The sequence below is a fragment of the Pongo abelii genome, chromosome 3 (genome assembly GCF_028885655.2).
Source record: "Pongo abelii isolate AG06213 chromosome 3, NHGRI_mPonAbe1-v2.0_pri, whole genome shotgun sequence".
Classification (NCBI taxonomy): Eukaryota; Metazoa; Chordata; class Mammalia; order Primates; family Hominidae; genus Pongo; species Pongo abelii.
The window spans coordinates 144,773,392-144,789,444 of NC_071988.2; the positions used below are offsets into that span (position 1 = coordinate 144,773,392).

At 36.8% G+C, this 16,053-nt stretch overlaps 1 protein-coding gene across 4 annotated transcripts in view; it reads left to right on the forward strand.

Moving 5' to 3' along the window:
• AFG2A (AFG2 AAA ATPase homolog A) overlaps nucleotides 1-16,053 on the forward strand; it is a 409,783-nt gene that overhangs the window by 323,447 nt on the left and 70,283 nt on the right. For 3 of the 4 annotated variants that reach the window (XM_054554461.2, XM_009240302.4, XM_002815121.6), the window contains one exon: nucleotides 13,921-14,085. In XM_054554461.2, coding sequence (XP_054410436.1) covers nucleotides 13,921-14,085 — 165 coding nt within the window. Of the gene's footprint in view, nucleotides 1-13,920; nucleotides 14,086-16,053 lie in introns of those variants that run through there. The other variant, XR_008524742.2, reaches the window with a different exon arrangement.

Genomic DNA, 16,053 nt, shown 5'->3' on the forward strand with positions numbered 1-16,053 from the left:
ATCATTAAAAAGATGGGAAACAACAGATGCTGGAGAGGATGTGGAGAAGTAGGAATGCTTTTACACCATTGGTGGGAGTGTAAATTAGTTCAACCATTGTGGAAGACAGTGTGGTGATTCCTCAAGGATCTAGAACTAGAAATACCATTTGACCCAGCCATCCCATTACTGGGTATATACCCAAAGGATTATAAATCATGCTGCTATAAAGACACACGCACACGTATGTTTATTGCGGCACTATTCACAATAGCAAAGACTTGGAACCAACCCAAATGTCCAACAATGATAGACTGGATTAAGAAAATGTGGCACATATACACCATGGAATACTATGCAGCCATAAAAAATGATGAGTTCATGTCCTTTGTTGGGACATGGATGAAGCTGGGAACCATCATTCTCAGCAAACTGTCAGAAGGACAGAAAACCAAACACTGCATGTTCTCACTCATAGGTGGGAATTGAACAATGAGAACACTTGGACGCAGGGTGGGGAACATCACACACTGGGGCCTGTCAGGCGCTGGGGGTCTGGGGGAGGGATAGCATTAGGAGACATACCTAATGTAAATGACGAGTTAATGGGGGAAGCAAACCAACATGGCTCATGTATACCTATGTAATAAACTTGCACGTTGTGCACATGTACCCTGTAATTAAAAAAATTCAGTTACAACCAGGTGTGGTGGTTCACACCTGTAATCTGAGCAGGAGGATCACTTGAGTCCTGGAGTTTAGACCAGCCTGGGCAATGTAGGGAGACCCGTCTGTCCAAAAAAATAAAATTAAAATATTAGCCAGATGTGGTAGCACACACCTGTGGTCCCATCTATTTGGGAGGCTGAGGTGGGAGGATCACTTGGACCCTGGAGGTCAAGGCTGTAGTGAGCCATGATCATGCTACTGCAGTCCAGCATGGGCAACAGAGCAAGACCCTGTCTCAAATAAATAAATAAAACTCAGTAAGTAATAGATCCAGAATTTTGAACTATGAAATAGGTAAGATTAAAAAAAAATGACATTATTTTGTAATGTCTTGTATTATCAGACAAGGTATCAGAGACAAGGAAAAAGAAAGGTGCACTGAACACCCAAAGCAGGACTGACGGAACTCAGAAATGGGCTGGAACCAGCCTGAGAGAAAGAAAACGAAAGCCGAAGAAAAGGATAAAACAGCCCTGCTGCACTCTGGTGGGATTGATAAGAAATAGCTTCTGTATCTTGGTATTTTGTACCTTAAAAAAAATTGAGGAGTGGCAGGAATAGAAAACAGAAACAATGTCTCTTTGGGGTGACAGACAGAAGCACCCTGTTCCTCTCAGAGGATGTGGAAACATTGATGACCTCTGCAAGTGCAGGCAGGCAGTATCCACAGCTCTGCATCACCACTCGGCGTCACCACTGTGCAACCCATCAGTCCTGTGGTGCCCGTTCAAGTCACATTGTATAAATCTGTCCTACCTCATCTGTATCCTCACCATCTAATAACTTTAGCACAGAATATTGTTTAAGAGTGATGGAGAGGGAAAAGAAGACTTGGAGTCAACAAGAAAACCTTTGTTTACATTTACTGTAACATCCATTCTTTGTAGTATATATCAGAAGACTTTCATTTTAGGTTTTTAAAAATCATTTATATGTAATGAGTTAAAAACCTTAGTTATCCAGAAACACATATTCTGAGCAACATGTTTTTGGTATCACCTGCTGTCTTATATATTTTTTGTCTGCATGCTTCTGTATACCTAGTAGGTGTCTGTAGGCAGATCACCTTATATTGTGATTTCTTTTAAATTGGGAAAAAATATATGTCCTTTGAATATCTTATGGTTCAGCAGGGGCATTAGAAAATATAAACAGCTGTTGTATGATATGTGCAAAAGAAATGTGAACAGTGTTTAGGAGTAATATAGAGAAGAAAACGACAGTTTCTTTGTATAGAAATGATTTGAAAGAATAACTAGGATTTTCCTGGAGTACATGGCCTGGGAGTAGACAGGACTGTTCAGATAAAGAGATCACTATTTATAAATTAGAGAGGTGTGAAGAATATGCTGATAGCAATTTTAGGGGAAGTACAAGGAGTTCGGTATTGGTAGAAAGTAAAGGGCCTGGAGGGGTCAAATAACAGGAGACGATGCTGGGAAAAGAAGCAGAGGACAGGCCATTTCTCCCCACTGCCACTACCCCTTACCCCCATTAAGAACCCATGGGTTTATATATTTTTAAATATCTTAAAATATGTAAATATCTAAGTAAGTTCTTCACTCCTATTCTACCTTATGGAGACCCTTTTTAAAGAGTGAATTTTATAGAGACATAGGAAATGTTAGTTTGCATTGTTTTCACTTTGCCCCTATAGTTTTTTAAAAAGCGGATTCACTTTTTACAAGAGGAAGAATTTGGATTAGTACTGGATACGTACTGTTTTGACTTGTAAATGACTCTTTAATAGAAATGGACAAAGAAAATATGCTAATAAAATAAGTATGTGTATGTGTGTGCATGCTAAATTTTTTTTTCTTCTGTTCTCTTCATTTTGTGCTCATCATCAATTGCTGCTATTTACTGTGGTGCATTTTTCCTGAACACCTGCTGTCAAATGCATCAAGTCTTTTCTTGCACAGTGCTACAGGTTTTTGCAGAACTGAGCAAGCCCAACATTAGACAGATAGCCTAAAGACTGATTGATTTATTTGTTTTAATACAAATATACGCTCACATGTTGACATACAGAAATCTGTTTCAAATGAATTATTTTTTAAAGAACAAAGAACTTTATAACCCTAGTACCTAATCCTATGCCTGACACATAGTAGATACTCAGCAAATGTCTGTGGGATTGAACTGCTCTGTGAAGCCTAGCTAAGCACTAAAGACTCCTACAACTTTTTCAGCTTTATGGGGAAGTGATTATCTTAAATAGTTATAATACAAATTGAATTATTGTTTAAAAAGCATGTCCACCAGTTGAAAAGTCAAGTCACGGAACATTGTTAAGATCCAGGTTTTAATTTAGCAGATATTGTTGTCTTTGCAGAATAATTACGAATCTATTTAAAATAAATGCTTTTTTATCCTTATCTCCCTTTGCACAATGGAGTGGCATTGTCAAAAGGGGAAAGTGTCTAATAATAAGTTGAAAACATTGTGCAGTTATACTTCAAAGACATCTCTTAAATTGTCCTGTTCAGGTTCCCTGCCTCTGCTATTATTCATGTTCTAATTTAGGGCCTCGAAATTGTATTAGTTGCCTAACTGGAAGTTGCACTTCATTCCTGTGCTTCCTCCACACTGCTGCCAGAATCATTTACTTTCTTCAACAGAAAATCAAGCCTGTCTCTTTCCTCATTAAAAACCTTCTGCAATTTGCTACGGACTGTGAGATGAGGACCAAACTCCTTGGCATTACATACCATATGTAATGTAATTATACCTGTGGATTTTTTTTCTTAATCTACCTTCATGTCCCCATGTTTCTAAGCATCCTCTACCGGTGCTTCCCCAAATTTTTCATGACATGTCACACATGGAATAATAACCAGATGATACCACTGTCTGACTGCCTGAAGTCTCTGGCTTCTCTGAGCTTTCTGGCCCTTCTGAAACCTGAAGGAAACAATATCTTAAGCATACCCTTTAATCCATTCCCAGTACAACCACTGGGAAAGTCTGCCCTACATGTGACCACAGTAAACCTTTTCGTCTCCCAGGAATGGTTTGTGCACTTTTCTTCTTTGCTTATAATATTCATTCTGCCTTTTCGCAGATTCTCAATCTGGTAAATTTCCCCTCCTTGTCATTTAAAGCCCGGCTCATTTGGATTAGGGAAATGTTTCTGGAATTTTTTTAAGAATATGTGAAGCTCTTTGTTTCCAATTAAAGTCTTATCTTAAATCAATTAATTTTGACCCTTAGAAATTCTCTTTCCATTTTCTGACCCATTTGTAATAACTTAATTTTAAGGTTACACCTACTGTACCAATAATGATTTTGTTTTTAAAAATACAAATAAAAATCTCCCTTCCTTGGCTTTTTGGAAACAGTTTCTTTCCCCCGTAAATTATATTGCCCATGGTTTCATAAATACACATCTCAAATGGATGACTTATGTAAAGGGTGTGTGTGCTTACTTGCGTGCATGTGTGTGTGTGTGTGTATCACTACTATTACTAACATAAATATATATATCATTACTACCCACTTAGCTATACTCTAAAGTTAAAAGATCTCAAAATACTTCTTGTGAAAAGGTTTATTAAGCTCAAAGTTCTAAGAGAAAAATTATGAAAATTGGTTTCCTTTGTTTAACAGAGCCTATTGCTTATTTTAAGTGTAATTGATCTTTTATTTGTTTTGAGACAGGGTCTCACCCTGTCACTTAGGCTGGAGTGCAGTGGTGGATGGCTCCCTGGGCCTCAACCTCCTGGGCTCAAGCGATCCTCCCACCTCAGCTGGGACTACAGATGTGTGTACCACCACACCTGGCTAATTTTTATGTTTGTTTGTTTGTTTGTTTTTTAGAGATGGGGTTGCGCCATGTTGCCTAGGCTGGTCTCAAATGCCTGAGCTCAAGCGATCTGCCTGCCTTGGCTTCCCAAAGTGCTGGGATTACAGTTGTGTGTGTGCCACTGTGGCTAGCCTGATTGATTTTGATCTCTAACACATTCCTCTCATAACTATTTCTGCTTTTCCAAAAAAGTTTTATGTGTGGGTTAGGTAAATGTTTCTGGTTTTATCTCATTTAAATGATTGGCTTTTAGTATCAGCATGAATCAAGTATAATTTGACTCACCTCATTCTTAAATTCTTACTTAATTTGGTAATTATTGTGTATTTTATCATTTTCTACTAGTGTCTTAGCCTGTTGATCAAAGCTTGCTGCAGTTAGTTGTTTGCGTGTTGATCTTTCTCTACTTTTTAATGTTATTAAAGGTAAGGACCAAGTCATATGCTTCTGTGTTTTCCTCACAGTGCTTTGCACAAAAAAAAAAAATTGTCTAGGAGGTGTCTTTTTAGTTACTTTTAAAATATCTTGTGGGTAGTTAAGACTTTTTTATTCAAATTTGATATAAAATCTGTTTTTGTTTTCTGATGCCTGTTCAGCAGATGCTTACCCAGACTGAAGTAGTTTACATTCTTTTTCAATGTCCCAAAAGCTTAATTAGCAAATAATATAATGCAGAGTGCTCCTTGCAAAGGCTCTCATGGATTTTACATACTACTGCTTATTTTATTAGTCTCTAAAGTCATTCTTCTCCCAGTGTAATTATACTTTTAAAAATTACTAAATTGCATAAGAGATATTATGAAATTGTGTTCCTGAAACACTGAGAATTTCAAGCTTTAAAAGACAGCAGCTAAGGTCAAAGATACAACAACATTTTCAAAAGTTAGCTTTGTACATCTCTTGGCTGAGTAATGTGAACCCACACATGGGAAGATTTAATATATACAGGAATGTTCTGGGCCTCTGTAAGAGCTGATCCCTCTATCAGGTTTCTGTTGCAGACAACAAGTATGTTTCTTCTATCTATTAGGAAAGGGTTATGAATTGAGCATTTCAGAGGCTATGGTAAGAAGCAGGGAAAGAAGGGTGCAAGTAGAGAATTGCTAAATATCAATTCTTTTTAAATATTGAGATTTAGAAATAAAAATCAGGAATCTGTATTTTGACTTGACTTTTCAATCTATTATTCTAACCTCCTAGCTCATTGTTCCATTTATTCAAAGAACATTAACATCTGCCATATATTAAGAATTCAGAGATTACTAACATTGCCTATATTCAAGGATCTCATAATCAAGTACTGAGGATAATTATACAAGAACAGTAATCACTATAATAGCATTTAATACTTACTGAAGCATACATGCCATATGCCAAACACTGAGCTAAGCACATTATATCAATATAGATAAAAAAAACACCTGCTGATTTGTCCAAACACACAGCTAATAAGTTATTGAGCTAGAATTTTCCTCCAGCTAAGCTGATTCTTTTGCCCTCACTTTTAACCTTGTATGCCAAATTACAAGTTTAAAATTCATTTATGTATTTGGAAGAGTCATAGAAGTTTCAATATAAGAGAAGACTTTTAAGCTGAGACTTGAACAAGAAGTGGAGCTTCCCTGATCGACAAAGAGATAATATGTCATTCTGAGCAGAGGGAGAAATATGTGCGAAAACAGGGAGGCAGAAAGAAGCGTGGTGAGTTTTACTAACTGGGTGTTTAGGTGCTCCTAAGCAAGTCCAAGTTCAAGTATAGCATTTCAAGTTTCTATGATTTTAGTGTAACTCCTATCTTATCTACAGCTCCTTTTCTTTTCTCACAGGGTGAGAAATGCTATACTTGAACTTGGACTTTTTTCTTTGATGTACAATTAAATGATTAGAAAATAGGAAGTTAACGTATTTGCAGTTAGAATGATCACGTTAGCCATGATGTAGATAAAGCAAGGAAAAAGAAGGAAAGAATAAGACTGCAGGCAGAAAAACAACTAGCACAGCAGTTATGATATTCTAGACAAATGATTATGTTGGCTTGATTTCACTGAGTAAACATTTATTGGGTGCCTTACATGTGCCATAGCTGAGCTTACAGTGTTGAATAAAATGAATATGATTCCTGCCATTACATACAGTCTACAGTCTGTTGGGAAAGACAGACCGTAGACAAACACACAAATACACAATAAAGAAGAATGGGTAGAAGTGACAGTTTTAAGAGACATTTAAGTAGTGTTAGCCAGGTCTATGCATTAGTTGGATTTAGAGGAAGAAAGAGATACCTAGAATAAATCCAAGGTTTCTTTGAGATAATTCAGAGCTGTTACCAAAGATCCACCTTTCTCCCTGGTTTCTGGAACTCTTCTCTCCGTGAATCATGATTCATTGATATGTTTTTATTAAAGTATAAAGGCTCAGCGCTGCTTTCCTTTCCTAGAGGAAGGCACTCCCTATATACACATACACACCCTTGTTGATTATTTTAAATGAATGGGAGCCAATGGGACCTGATTTTTCAAGGTGTCTATTTTAATACTTTTGTCTGAACAAGTATTTCTATGTTAATGAAATTAGATTTGAGCATTTGATAGAACATGAAACTATAAGTGTTCAATTTCAGAATTTATAAAAAAGAAAAGGCAGCCTTATAATTGTGGTATAAGGTTTGATAGCTAAGACTCATTCATGTGAAATACCAGATGTTTTGAGTCCTTGATATAAAGGTCAGAAGAAAAGATGGATATTGGTTTCATAATAAACTAACATGTTTACAGTAATGACTATGCAGTGTAAGCTGTGGATATTTTGTTGTATAAGAATGGCAGGGGATCCTAGAACTGGGGGCTGGAAGGCCCATTTAAAAGGTTATCCAATATGATAATTTTTAGTCTGGAGCACACAAGCAGATGTCAGGTGAACTCCCTGGAATTATTTGCAAAATTGGGAGTATTTTTGCATATGTATAGTTTGAGGGGAATTTTTGTCAAATGCACATAGGCACCTGTAATTAAAGAGCCGCCTTCATTTTCACACATGAGGAAACTGAGGCTGTTACAGATGTAGAGACTTGCCCAAGGTCTTGAATAAGTTCTCAGAAAGGGAGTTTGTTCTATGATTTGTTTTTTTTAATAAAGTTTTAATGGAGAGGCCACAATATCCAACATGGCCTTGGAGCCATAGGGTTCAGAATATTAGAAAGCCTTGGCTTCTTTTTTCATTGAGTTGTCATATGGTGATTTTAATACTAATAGAACATGCTATCATTCAGAATACATTCTTCCACCCTAATATCCCAAAACAGTATTTTTAAAGAAATTCTAGGAAGGGCGTTTACTCATTCAGAGTTCTACAGGAAGGAAGGCTCTTTCCTACTATTTTTTAAGCATAACTTTCACTGACAAGATCAGGCCAGAAAAAGCCTAGCTGGCTGTTGGCCCAGACAATGTTATAATCATTGAAGTATACTCAACCTGCACTGCCTGAGGATAGCTACAGCTAAAAAAATAAATAAATAAATAAGCACACACAGATGTATGCTGAGTGTTCCAGTGACTTAGCTGACATGTATGCTCTATATCCTTTGCTGTGTTCTTTCAACTATTAGAAAGGAAATTTTAAAATAGCCTAGAATTTGTTATTTCAGTAGGGTGAAAAGGACAACTTCAACTTTAAAAAAACAACCAAGCTCTCCATGGCTGTATCCCCAGCAAGTAAATCAATCTGGCATATAGTAGATGCTTAATAATTTTTTGATGAGAGAATTGTTGAACTTTGTTATATTTCAGAAAGAGAATTTTGTTTGTTCATCAATAATGAGTATCATGTAGTGTCAAAATAGTAAAATTAAAAAGGACTGATTCAACATTTAGAAACCCCAGATTTCAGCGCAGTTTCTGTAAGTTATTGTACGACCTTGGGCCTCATTTTCTTTGTCTTAATAAGGATATAATAATATCTAATTCCCAAAATTTGGGGGAATATTAAATGAGCTACAGTATGTGGAAGATGCTTCATAGATTCTTAAGTGCTATATAAATATTAATGTTATTTATCTTAGATAACATTTTCAATTTTTTAAATATATATTTACTGAAATCATCTTTATTTCCTAAGTCCTGTATTTGTTTTAGGTAGAAAGAAGTGATTTCCATGATTGAAATGGAGTTTTGAATTCTTTGATAAAATACATTTTAAGGTATACAGAATTGTCTGCAAAGAATTAAAATACTCATTTTTAAGCAAGGGAAATATATTTATTTTATGATTTTTCCTAATTGAATTTTTGCCAGCTAATTTGTATGTAAGTTAAGAATTGATTGACATATATTTGATAGACAATCACCCTCTTCTAGGTATTATAACATATACAAAAAGTATACAACAGCATTTTCCAAAGTGGAAAAGAAATATTAGTTTTTGAGATGTTCCATGATTAGAGTTTGGGAATTTAAAATAGAATTTTTACATACTACCATAGGTTTCTCCTGGATATTTTTATTACCCATTAATATAATTTCCAAAAATTCCTTCATATAGAAACCTATACAAACCTTTTATTTTGTTTCTACACAGTGTTCTCCAAATTTATTTAACAAGAAAACCCTTTTTTCCATTACATTTGTTAACATTCACTGGAGTATTTTATAAAGCAGTGGTATGAGATATGATGATATGACCCCATGGATTTGAACAGTCTGTTTGGAACTCTAAGTGTGAAAATGGTGAAGTACATTAAAACAAAACAAAAACAAAACAAATTAACTATGAGATTGTGAAATGGTTGTAATATATGTCACCAAATTCGTGGCTAAATCATAGAAATTGATCTGTCACAGCTTGTTAAGTAAGTATTCTTTCTCTTACATGACTTCTTATGCGATTTTTTTCAAACTGGTTAGTCAAAGAAGATAATCTTTCCAGATTATAGAGAAAATTTTAAAATATCTTGATTCCTCTTTAAATTTACTGATTTATAAATACTGGGAGTCTAACAAATGCAAGTTACTACTCTTTATTAATCCTTTTTATTTAGTTTCAGTTTACATACAATGATTGTATCAACTTATATGTACAAGTCAATTAATTTAGACTTGTGTAAACCTGTGAAACCACCTCTGCAATTAAGGTGCAGAACATCCCCATCACCTTCAAAAGATTGCTTTTGCCCCTTTGCAGTCCATCTTTCCCTCTTCCTCAGGTTGCAGTCAAACACTAGTCTGCTTTTTGCTACTATAGAATATATTGGACTTTGTAAATATTTTATATAAATGCAGTATGTACTCTCTTATGTCTGTTCTATTTGACTCAGCATGATGAGACTCATGCACATTGTTGAGTGTTCAGTATTTCCTTTCTATTGTTGAGTAGTATTCCATTATATATTTTGACTATTCACTCATAGGTTGGTAGACATTTGGGTTGTTTACAGTTTTAGCTATTGTGAATAAAGCTACTGTGGGCTGGGCACAGTGGCTCACACCTGTAATCTCAGCACTTTGGGAGGCCAAGGTGGGTGGATCACTTGGACATTGGCATTTGAGACCAGCCTGGGCAACATGGCAAGACCCCATCTTTACTGAAAATACAAAAGAAATAGCTGGGGCCGGGCGCGGTGGCTCAAGCCTGTAATCCCAGGACTTTCGGAGGCCATGGCAGGCGGATCACCTGAGGTCTGGAGTTCAAGACCAGCCTGGCCAATATGGCAAAACCCCATCTCTACTAAAAATACAGAAAATTAGCCAGGCGTGGTTGTGGGCACCTGTAATCCCAGCTACTTGGGAGGCTGAGGCAGGAGAATTGCTTGAACCCAGGAGGCAGAGGTTACAGTGAGCAGAGACTGCACCACTGCACTTCCAGCCTGGGCAACAAGAGTGAAACTCCACCTCAAAAAAAAAAAAAAAAGCTGGGCATGGTGGTGCATACCTGTGGTCCCAGCTACCTGGGAGGCTGAGAAGAGTATCGCTTGAGCACAGGAGGTGGAGGTTGCAGTGAGCCAAGATCACATCACTGCACTCTAGCCTGGGTGACAGAGTGAGACTCTGTCTCAAAAAAATAAAATCTGTGAACTTCCATATACAAGTCTTTGTGTAGATATGGGTTTTATCTTCTTAGGTAACTACCTAGGAGTGAAATAATTGGGTTGTTATGATGTGGTATGTTTAACTTCTTAAGAAGCTGACAAATAGCTTTCCAAAGTAGTTGTTCTATTTTATATTCCCATTAACAGTGTATGTAAGTTCTAGTTGCTCCATGTCCTTGATCGGTCTTTGGTATTATTAGTGTCTTTAATTTTCATCATTCTTATAATGTAATGGTATCTCATTGTGGCTTAAATTTGCATCGATCTGATAACTAATGATGTTAAGTATCTTTTCACATACTTACCTCACAAAGGAAGCTGTATGGTTAGCAAGTATGTTCAAATTTTTAGTCCAGTTACTTTGGGTTATTTTCTTATTATTGAATTATGAGGATTCTTTATATATTTTGGATACAAGCCCTTTGCAAATATGCATATTGTGAACATTTTATCCCAGTCTGTGACCTGTCTTTTCATTTTCTTTTTTTTTCTTTTTTTTAAATTTATTATTATACTTTAAGTTTTAGGGTACATGTGCACAATGTGCAGGTTAGTTACATATGTATACACGTGCCATGCTGGTGTGCTGCACCCATTAACTCCATTAGGTATATCTCCTAATGCTATCCCTCCCCCCTCCCCCTACCCCACAACAGTCCCCAGAGTGTGATGTTCCCCTTCTTGTGTCCATGTGTTCTCATTGTTCAATTCCCATCTATGAGTGAGAACATGCGGTGTTTGGTTTTTTGTCCTTGTGATAGTTTACTGAGAATGATGATTTCCAGTTTCATCCATGTCCCTACAAAGGACATGAACTCATCATTTTTTATGGCTGCATAGTATTCCATGGTGTATATGTGCCACATTTTCTTAATCCAGTCTATCATTCTTGGACATTTGGGTTGGTTCCAAGTCTTTGCTATTGTGAATAGTGCCGCAATAAACATACGTGTGCATGTGTCTTTATAGCAGCATGATTTATAGTCCTTTATCAGAGAAATGCAAATCAAAACCACAGTGAGATACCATCTCACACCAGTTAGAATGGCAATCATTAAAAAGTCGGGAAACAACAGGTGCTGGAGAGGATGTGGAGAAATAGGAACACTTTTACACTGTTGGTGGGACTGTAAACTAGTTCAACCATTGTGGAAGTCAGTGTGGCGATTCCTCAGGGACCTAGAACTAGAAATACCATTTGACCCAGCCATCCCATTACTGGGTATATACCCAAAGCACTATAAGTCTTTTCGTTTTCTTAAAGGTACCTTTGAAAAGAAATTTTGTTTTGATTTTTGTAAAGACCAGTTTATCCATGTTTTTCTTTTATACTTCTAGAAGTTTTGTAATTTTAGCTCATACATTTCAAGTTTATTTTTCAGTATGGTGTGAGGTAAGGGTCAATGTTCATTTTTTTCATATGGATTTCTAGTATTCACAGTACATTTCTTAAGATAATTTCCTTGTTGAGTGCCTTAAAATCCATATGGACTTCCTTTTTCTATTTTATTTATCTGTATCTTTATCCTCTAGATATTCTCACACTATCTTGTTTCTTTAGCATTATAAGTTTTGAAGTCAAGTAGTGTAAGTTTTCCACTTTGTTCTTTTTAGAAGTTGCTAAAAGTTGCCACATTCCCTCTGTAGATACACACAGAGAGAGATTTTAGACACATACCTCTTTTTAACCACTTTGAGATAATTCACATACCATAAAATTCACTATTTGAAACATTTAATTAATTGATTTTTAGTATATTCACAGATATGTATAACCATCACCATAGTCAATTGTACACATCTTATTCATGCTTTCTCCTATTACCAAGAGCAATGTCTGGTATGTAATACATGCTCACCAAATTTTTCTGAATAAGTGAATTCATTAGTTGTAAAATTACGTAGGCATTAGCCTCTAGTAAAATATTAAGAAGGCTCATTTGACTGCATTCAGCTCTAGAAGTATTCTTTTATTAGAACTCTGCTATTTTGAGGGATCTCTGAAACAGCTAACAGCTTAACCCAGATATAGATACAGATATATAGATATATAGATATAGATATAGATATAGATATATAGCTACAGATTTTTTTTTTAAATGGAGTCTTACTCTGTCAACCAGACTGGAGTGCAGTAGTGCTATCTTGGCTTACTGCAACCTCCCCCTCCTGGGCTCAAGTGATCCTCTCACCTTAGCCTCCTGAGTGGCTGGGACTACAGGCATCCACCACCGTGCCCAGCTAATTTTTGTATTTTTTTGTAGAGATGGGGTTTTGTCATGTTGCCCAGGCTGGTCTCGAACTCCTGGACTCAAGCAATCTGCCCTGCTTGCCCTTCCAAAGTGCTGGGATTGGCCGGGCACCATGGCTCACGCCTGTAATCCCAGCACTCTGGGAGGCCAAGGCAGGCAGATCGAACGCCTGAGGTCAGGAGTTCGAGACGAGCCTGGCCAACATGGTGAAACCCTGTCTCTACTAAAAATTAGCCAGGCGTGGTGGCATGTGCCTTAGTCCCAGCTACTAGGGAGGCTGAGGCAGGAGAATCTTGCAGTGAGCTGAGACTGTGCCACTGCACTCCAGCCTGGGTGGCAGAGTGAGACTGTCTCAAAAAGAAAAAAAAAACACAAAGTGCTGGGATTGTAGGCGTGAGCCACTATACCTGTCCTTAAACCATATTTTAGTAGTTATTTAAGGAAGTTCCAAAAAAAAGTTCCTTTTGATATAATGAGTGCAAATTATTTGCACATTTTTGAAAAGAGAATAGTCATCTTTTATTCACCTGATAATTGCTGAGAAGGGTAAACCTCCCATAAGTACTGCTTTTCCTTTTTTTTTTTTTTTTTTTTTTTGAGACAGGGTCTCACTCTGTCACCAAGGCTGGAGTGTAATGGGGCAATCTTGGTTCACTGCAACCTCCACCTCCCGGGTTCAAGCAATTCTCTGCCTCAGCCTCCAGAGCAGCTGGGATTACAGGCACCCATCACCATGCCTGACTAATTTTTTTTTGTATTTTTAGTAGATACAGGGTTTCATCATGTTGGCCAGGCTGGTCTTGAACTCCTGACCTCCTGATCCACCCACCTCAGCATCCCAAAGTGCTGGGATTACAGGCGTGAGCCGCCGCGCCCAGCCTTCTATTTTCAAAAGTACTCTTCACATTGTTTGTATCTGTGACATAGATTATGGAATCTCTGGTACTTGTTTTATTTACCAATTACGAATAATAGTGGATTGTTCGTGAAATTCCAGACATCTTTCCCTAGGTATCTTTGAGATGGAATGTCAGTCCTGAGCCCAGTTAATTCATGTTGCCTCATTTTCTTTATAGGCATTGATGCGGCCTGGAAGAATTGATAGAATCATCTATGTGCCTTTACCGGATGCAGCAACAAGAAGGGAAATATTTAAGCTGCAGTTTCACTCCATGCCTGTCAGTAATGAAGTTGACCTGGATGAACTCATCCTTCAAACCGACGCATACTCAGGAGCAGAGGTAAGATAGTTCCCTTCAAAATACCTTAGTGGGAGGAAAGTGGTGGCTTGGGGTCATTAAGCAAAATAAATTGCTTGCCCTGAGGTGTTTTAAATGACCATACTAAGAAATCTTGAAACAAAGTGCAGTACATGACATAGTCACTAAGTTAAATTGCACTTTACGTGGCTTCTATTATATCACAATTGTTTTTTACTTGCTCCTATTATTTCTCAAAATGTAGTCTTCAGAGGAATAGCATAATATAGTGAGAAGAACACTAGACTAGAAGTAGATTCTTCCATTGGGCTTCTTAATATAGCAGTTTCTAACCAATCACACACTTCTCTAACTTTGCTTTCTTTACCCATCAAATGGAAATGATACTACTACCTTCCCTCCTGTTTCCTCATGGAGAGCATAGAAATGAAATTAGGATATCATGAGTATAAAGGGCAGAGCAAACAGATTGTATCATTATCATCTTTTTATCATTTTGGCAAGTTATCTCAGTCTAATTTTGTATTAAAGATTCTCTCACAGTAAAAGGGACCATCTGCCCTTACCTCTGAAGATAAACTCTTGACAAGAACAGCAAGACCTCTGTGAAAATATGAAAATGACTTTTATGTATGGCAGATAAACATTTTTTCTCTCCTTACCAACTCTTTACTTATGCTATTTTTATTTACCAAATAAAATTCCATGAAATAATTCTGCAACTTTTCTAGCTGCATTTCTTAAGGAAAGGACCAACTATGTACCTCGACACAGAAATAGCATCTGTCAACCAATGATGTGGACTTGTAATGGGAGATTAATATTTTTTTAAGTACGAGGTTACAGATTATTTTTATTCTGAATTACTCAGTAGGCTAGGACTCCACATTCTATTTTGCTTGCTATTGTTTTCATTCGTCTTATGTAAACACCAAAGAGATTACCATATGACAGATCATTAGTGGTACTCCGAGAGTCTATCTGGAACTGAACTTAGTGTATCATGCAGTCATAGCTAAAACAACAAGCAAAATAAATCCCAGATCTATTCATTGTTTTTCCCCAAGAACCATAGATATAGATATAGACAGTCACCAACTTATGACAGTTTGACTTAAGATTTTGGGGCCTTACAATGGTGCAAAAGTGGTACACACTCAGTACACTCCTCAACTTACAATACAGCTACATCTGGATAAATCCATCTTACGTTGAAAATAACAAGTCGAAAATATCATAAGTCAAAAACATATATGCATTTTCAACTTAGACATATTCAACTGATGATGGGTTTACCAGGACATAGCCCCATCATAAGCTGAGGAGCATTTGTATTTGATTTTCCTCCTTTATATTTTTCAAGTCCACTGGAATAAAAAGCCATGTGGAAAGTAGCTTGAGAAGCAGTTGAAGTGCGCTCACCTTTAACTCCTCTGAAACAATGATCTTTATGACCATCCATAAAGTTAAAATGAACGTAGAGTTATGGTTAACTGACTGCTCCAACATTTCTAGAATTCAGTTTTTGATTTGAGACAAGGGCTGGCATCATGTATGATGATATGGCAATTTGCAGGAAACAGCAAGAGGAAGATGAAGAAACCATAAATCTCTCACTTGAGTTGAGTGAACTAGAAGAGCAGTTAGCAAGATATAAATGTGCCTTTCTCACTTTGAAGTAATTCATGGTAGTAACATCGAAGTGCAAAACAAAAATAAAACCCAGTGAGATTCTATCTGGCTAAAAGGAAAAAATCCTCATTTGGTGCCAGCAATTATTGTACTGGCTTGATAATTCTTATGTAGTGCACTTCTTATTTGATCTAACCTGTAAGCACATTTATGATTAATTTTTATATGAGATCTTCTGAAAATCATCACAGGAAAAGTAGCAGAAAATTCTGTCTTTCCTCAAATTATATTTTTGTGTTCCATAATGCTTGGGTTGGGGAGGGCATCCCATTGTGGTCCTATTTATAATTGGTGTAT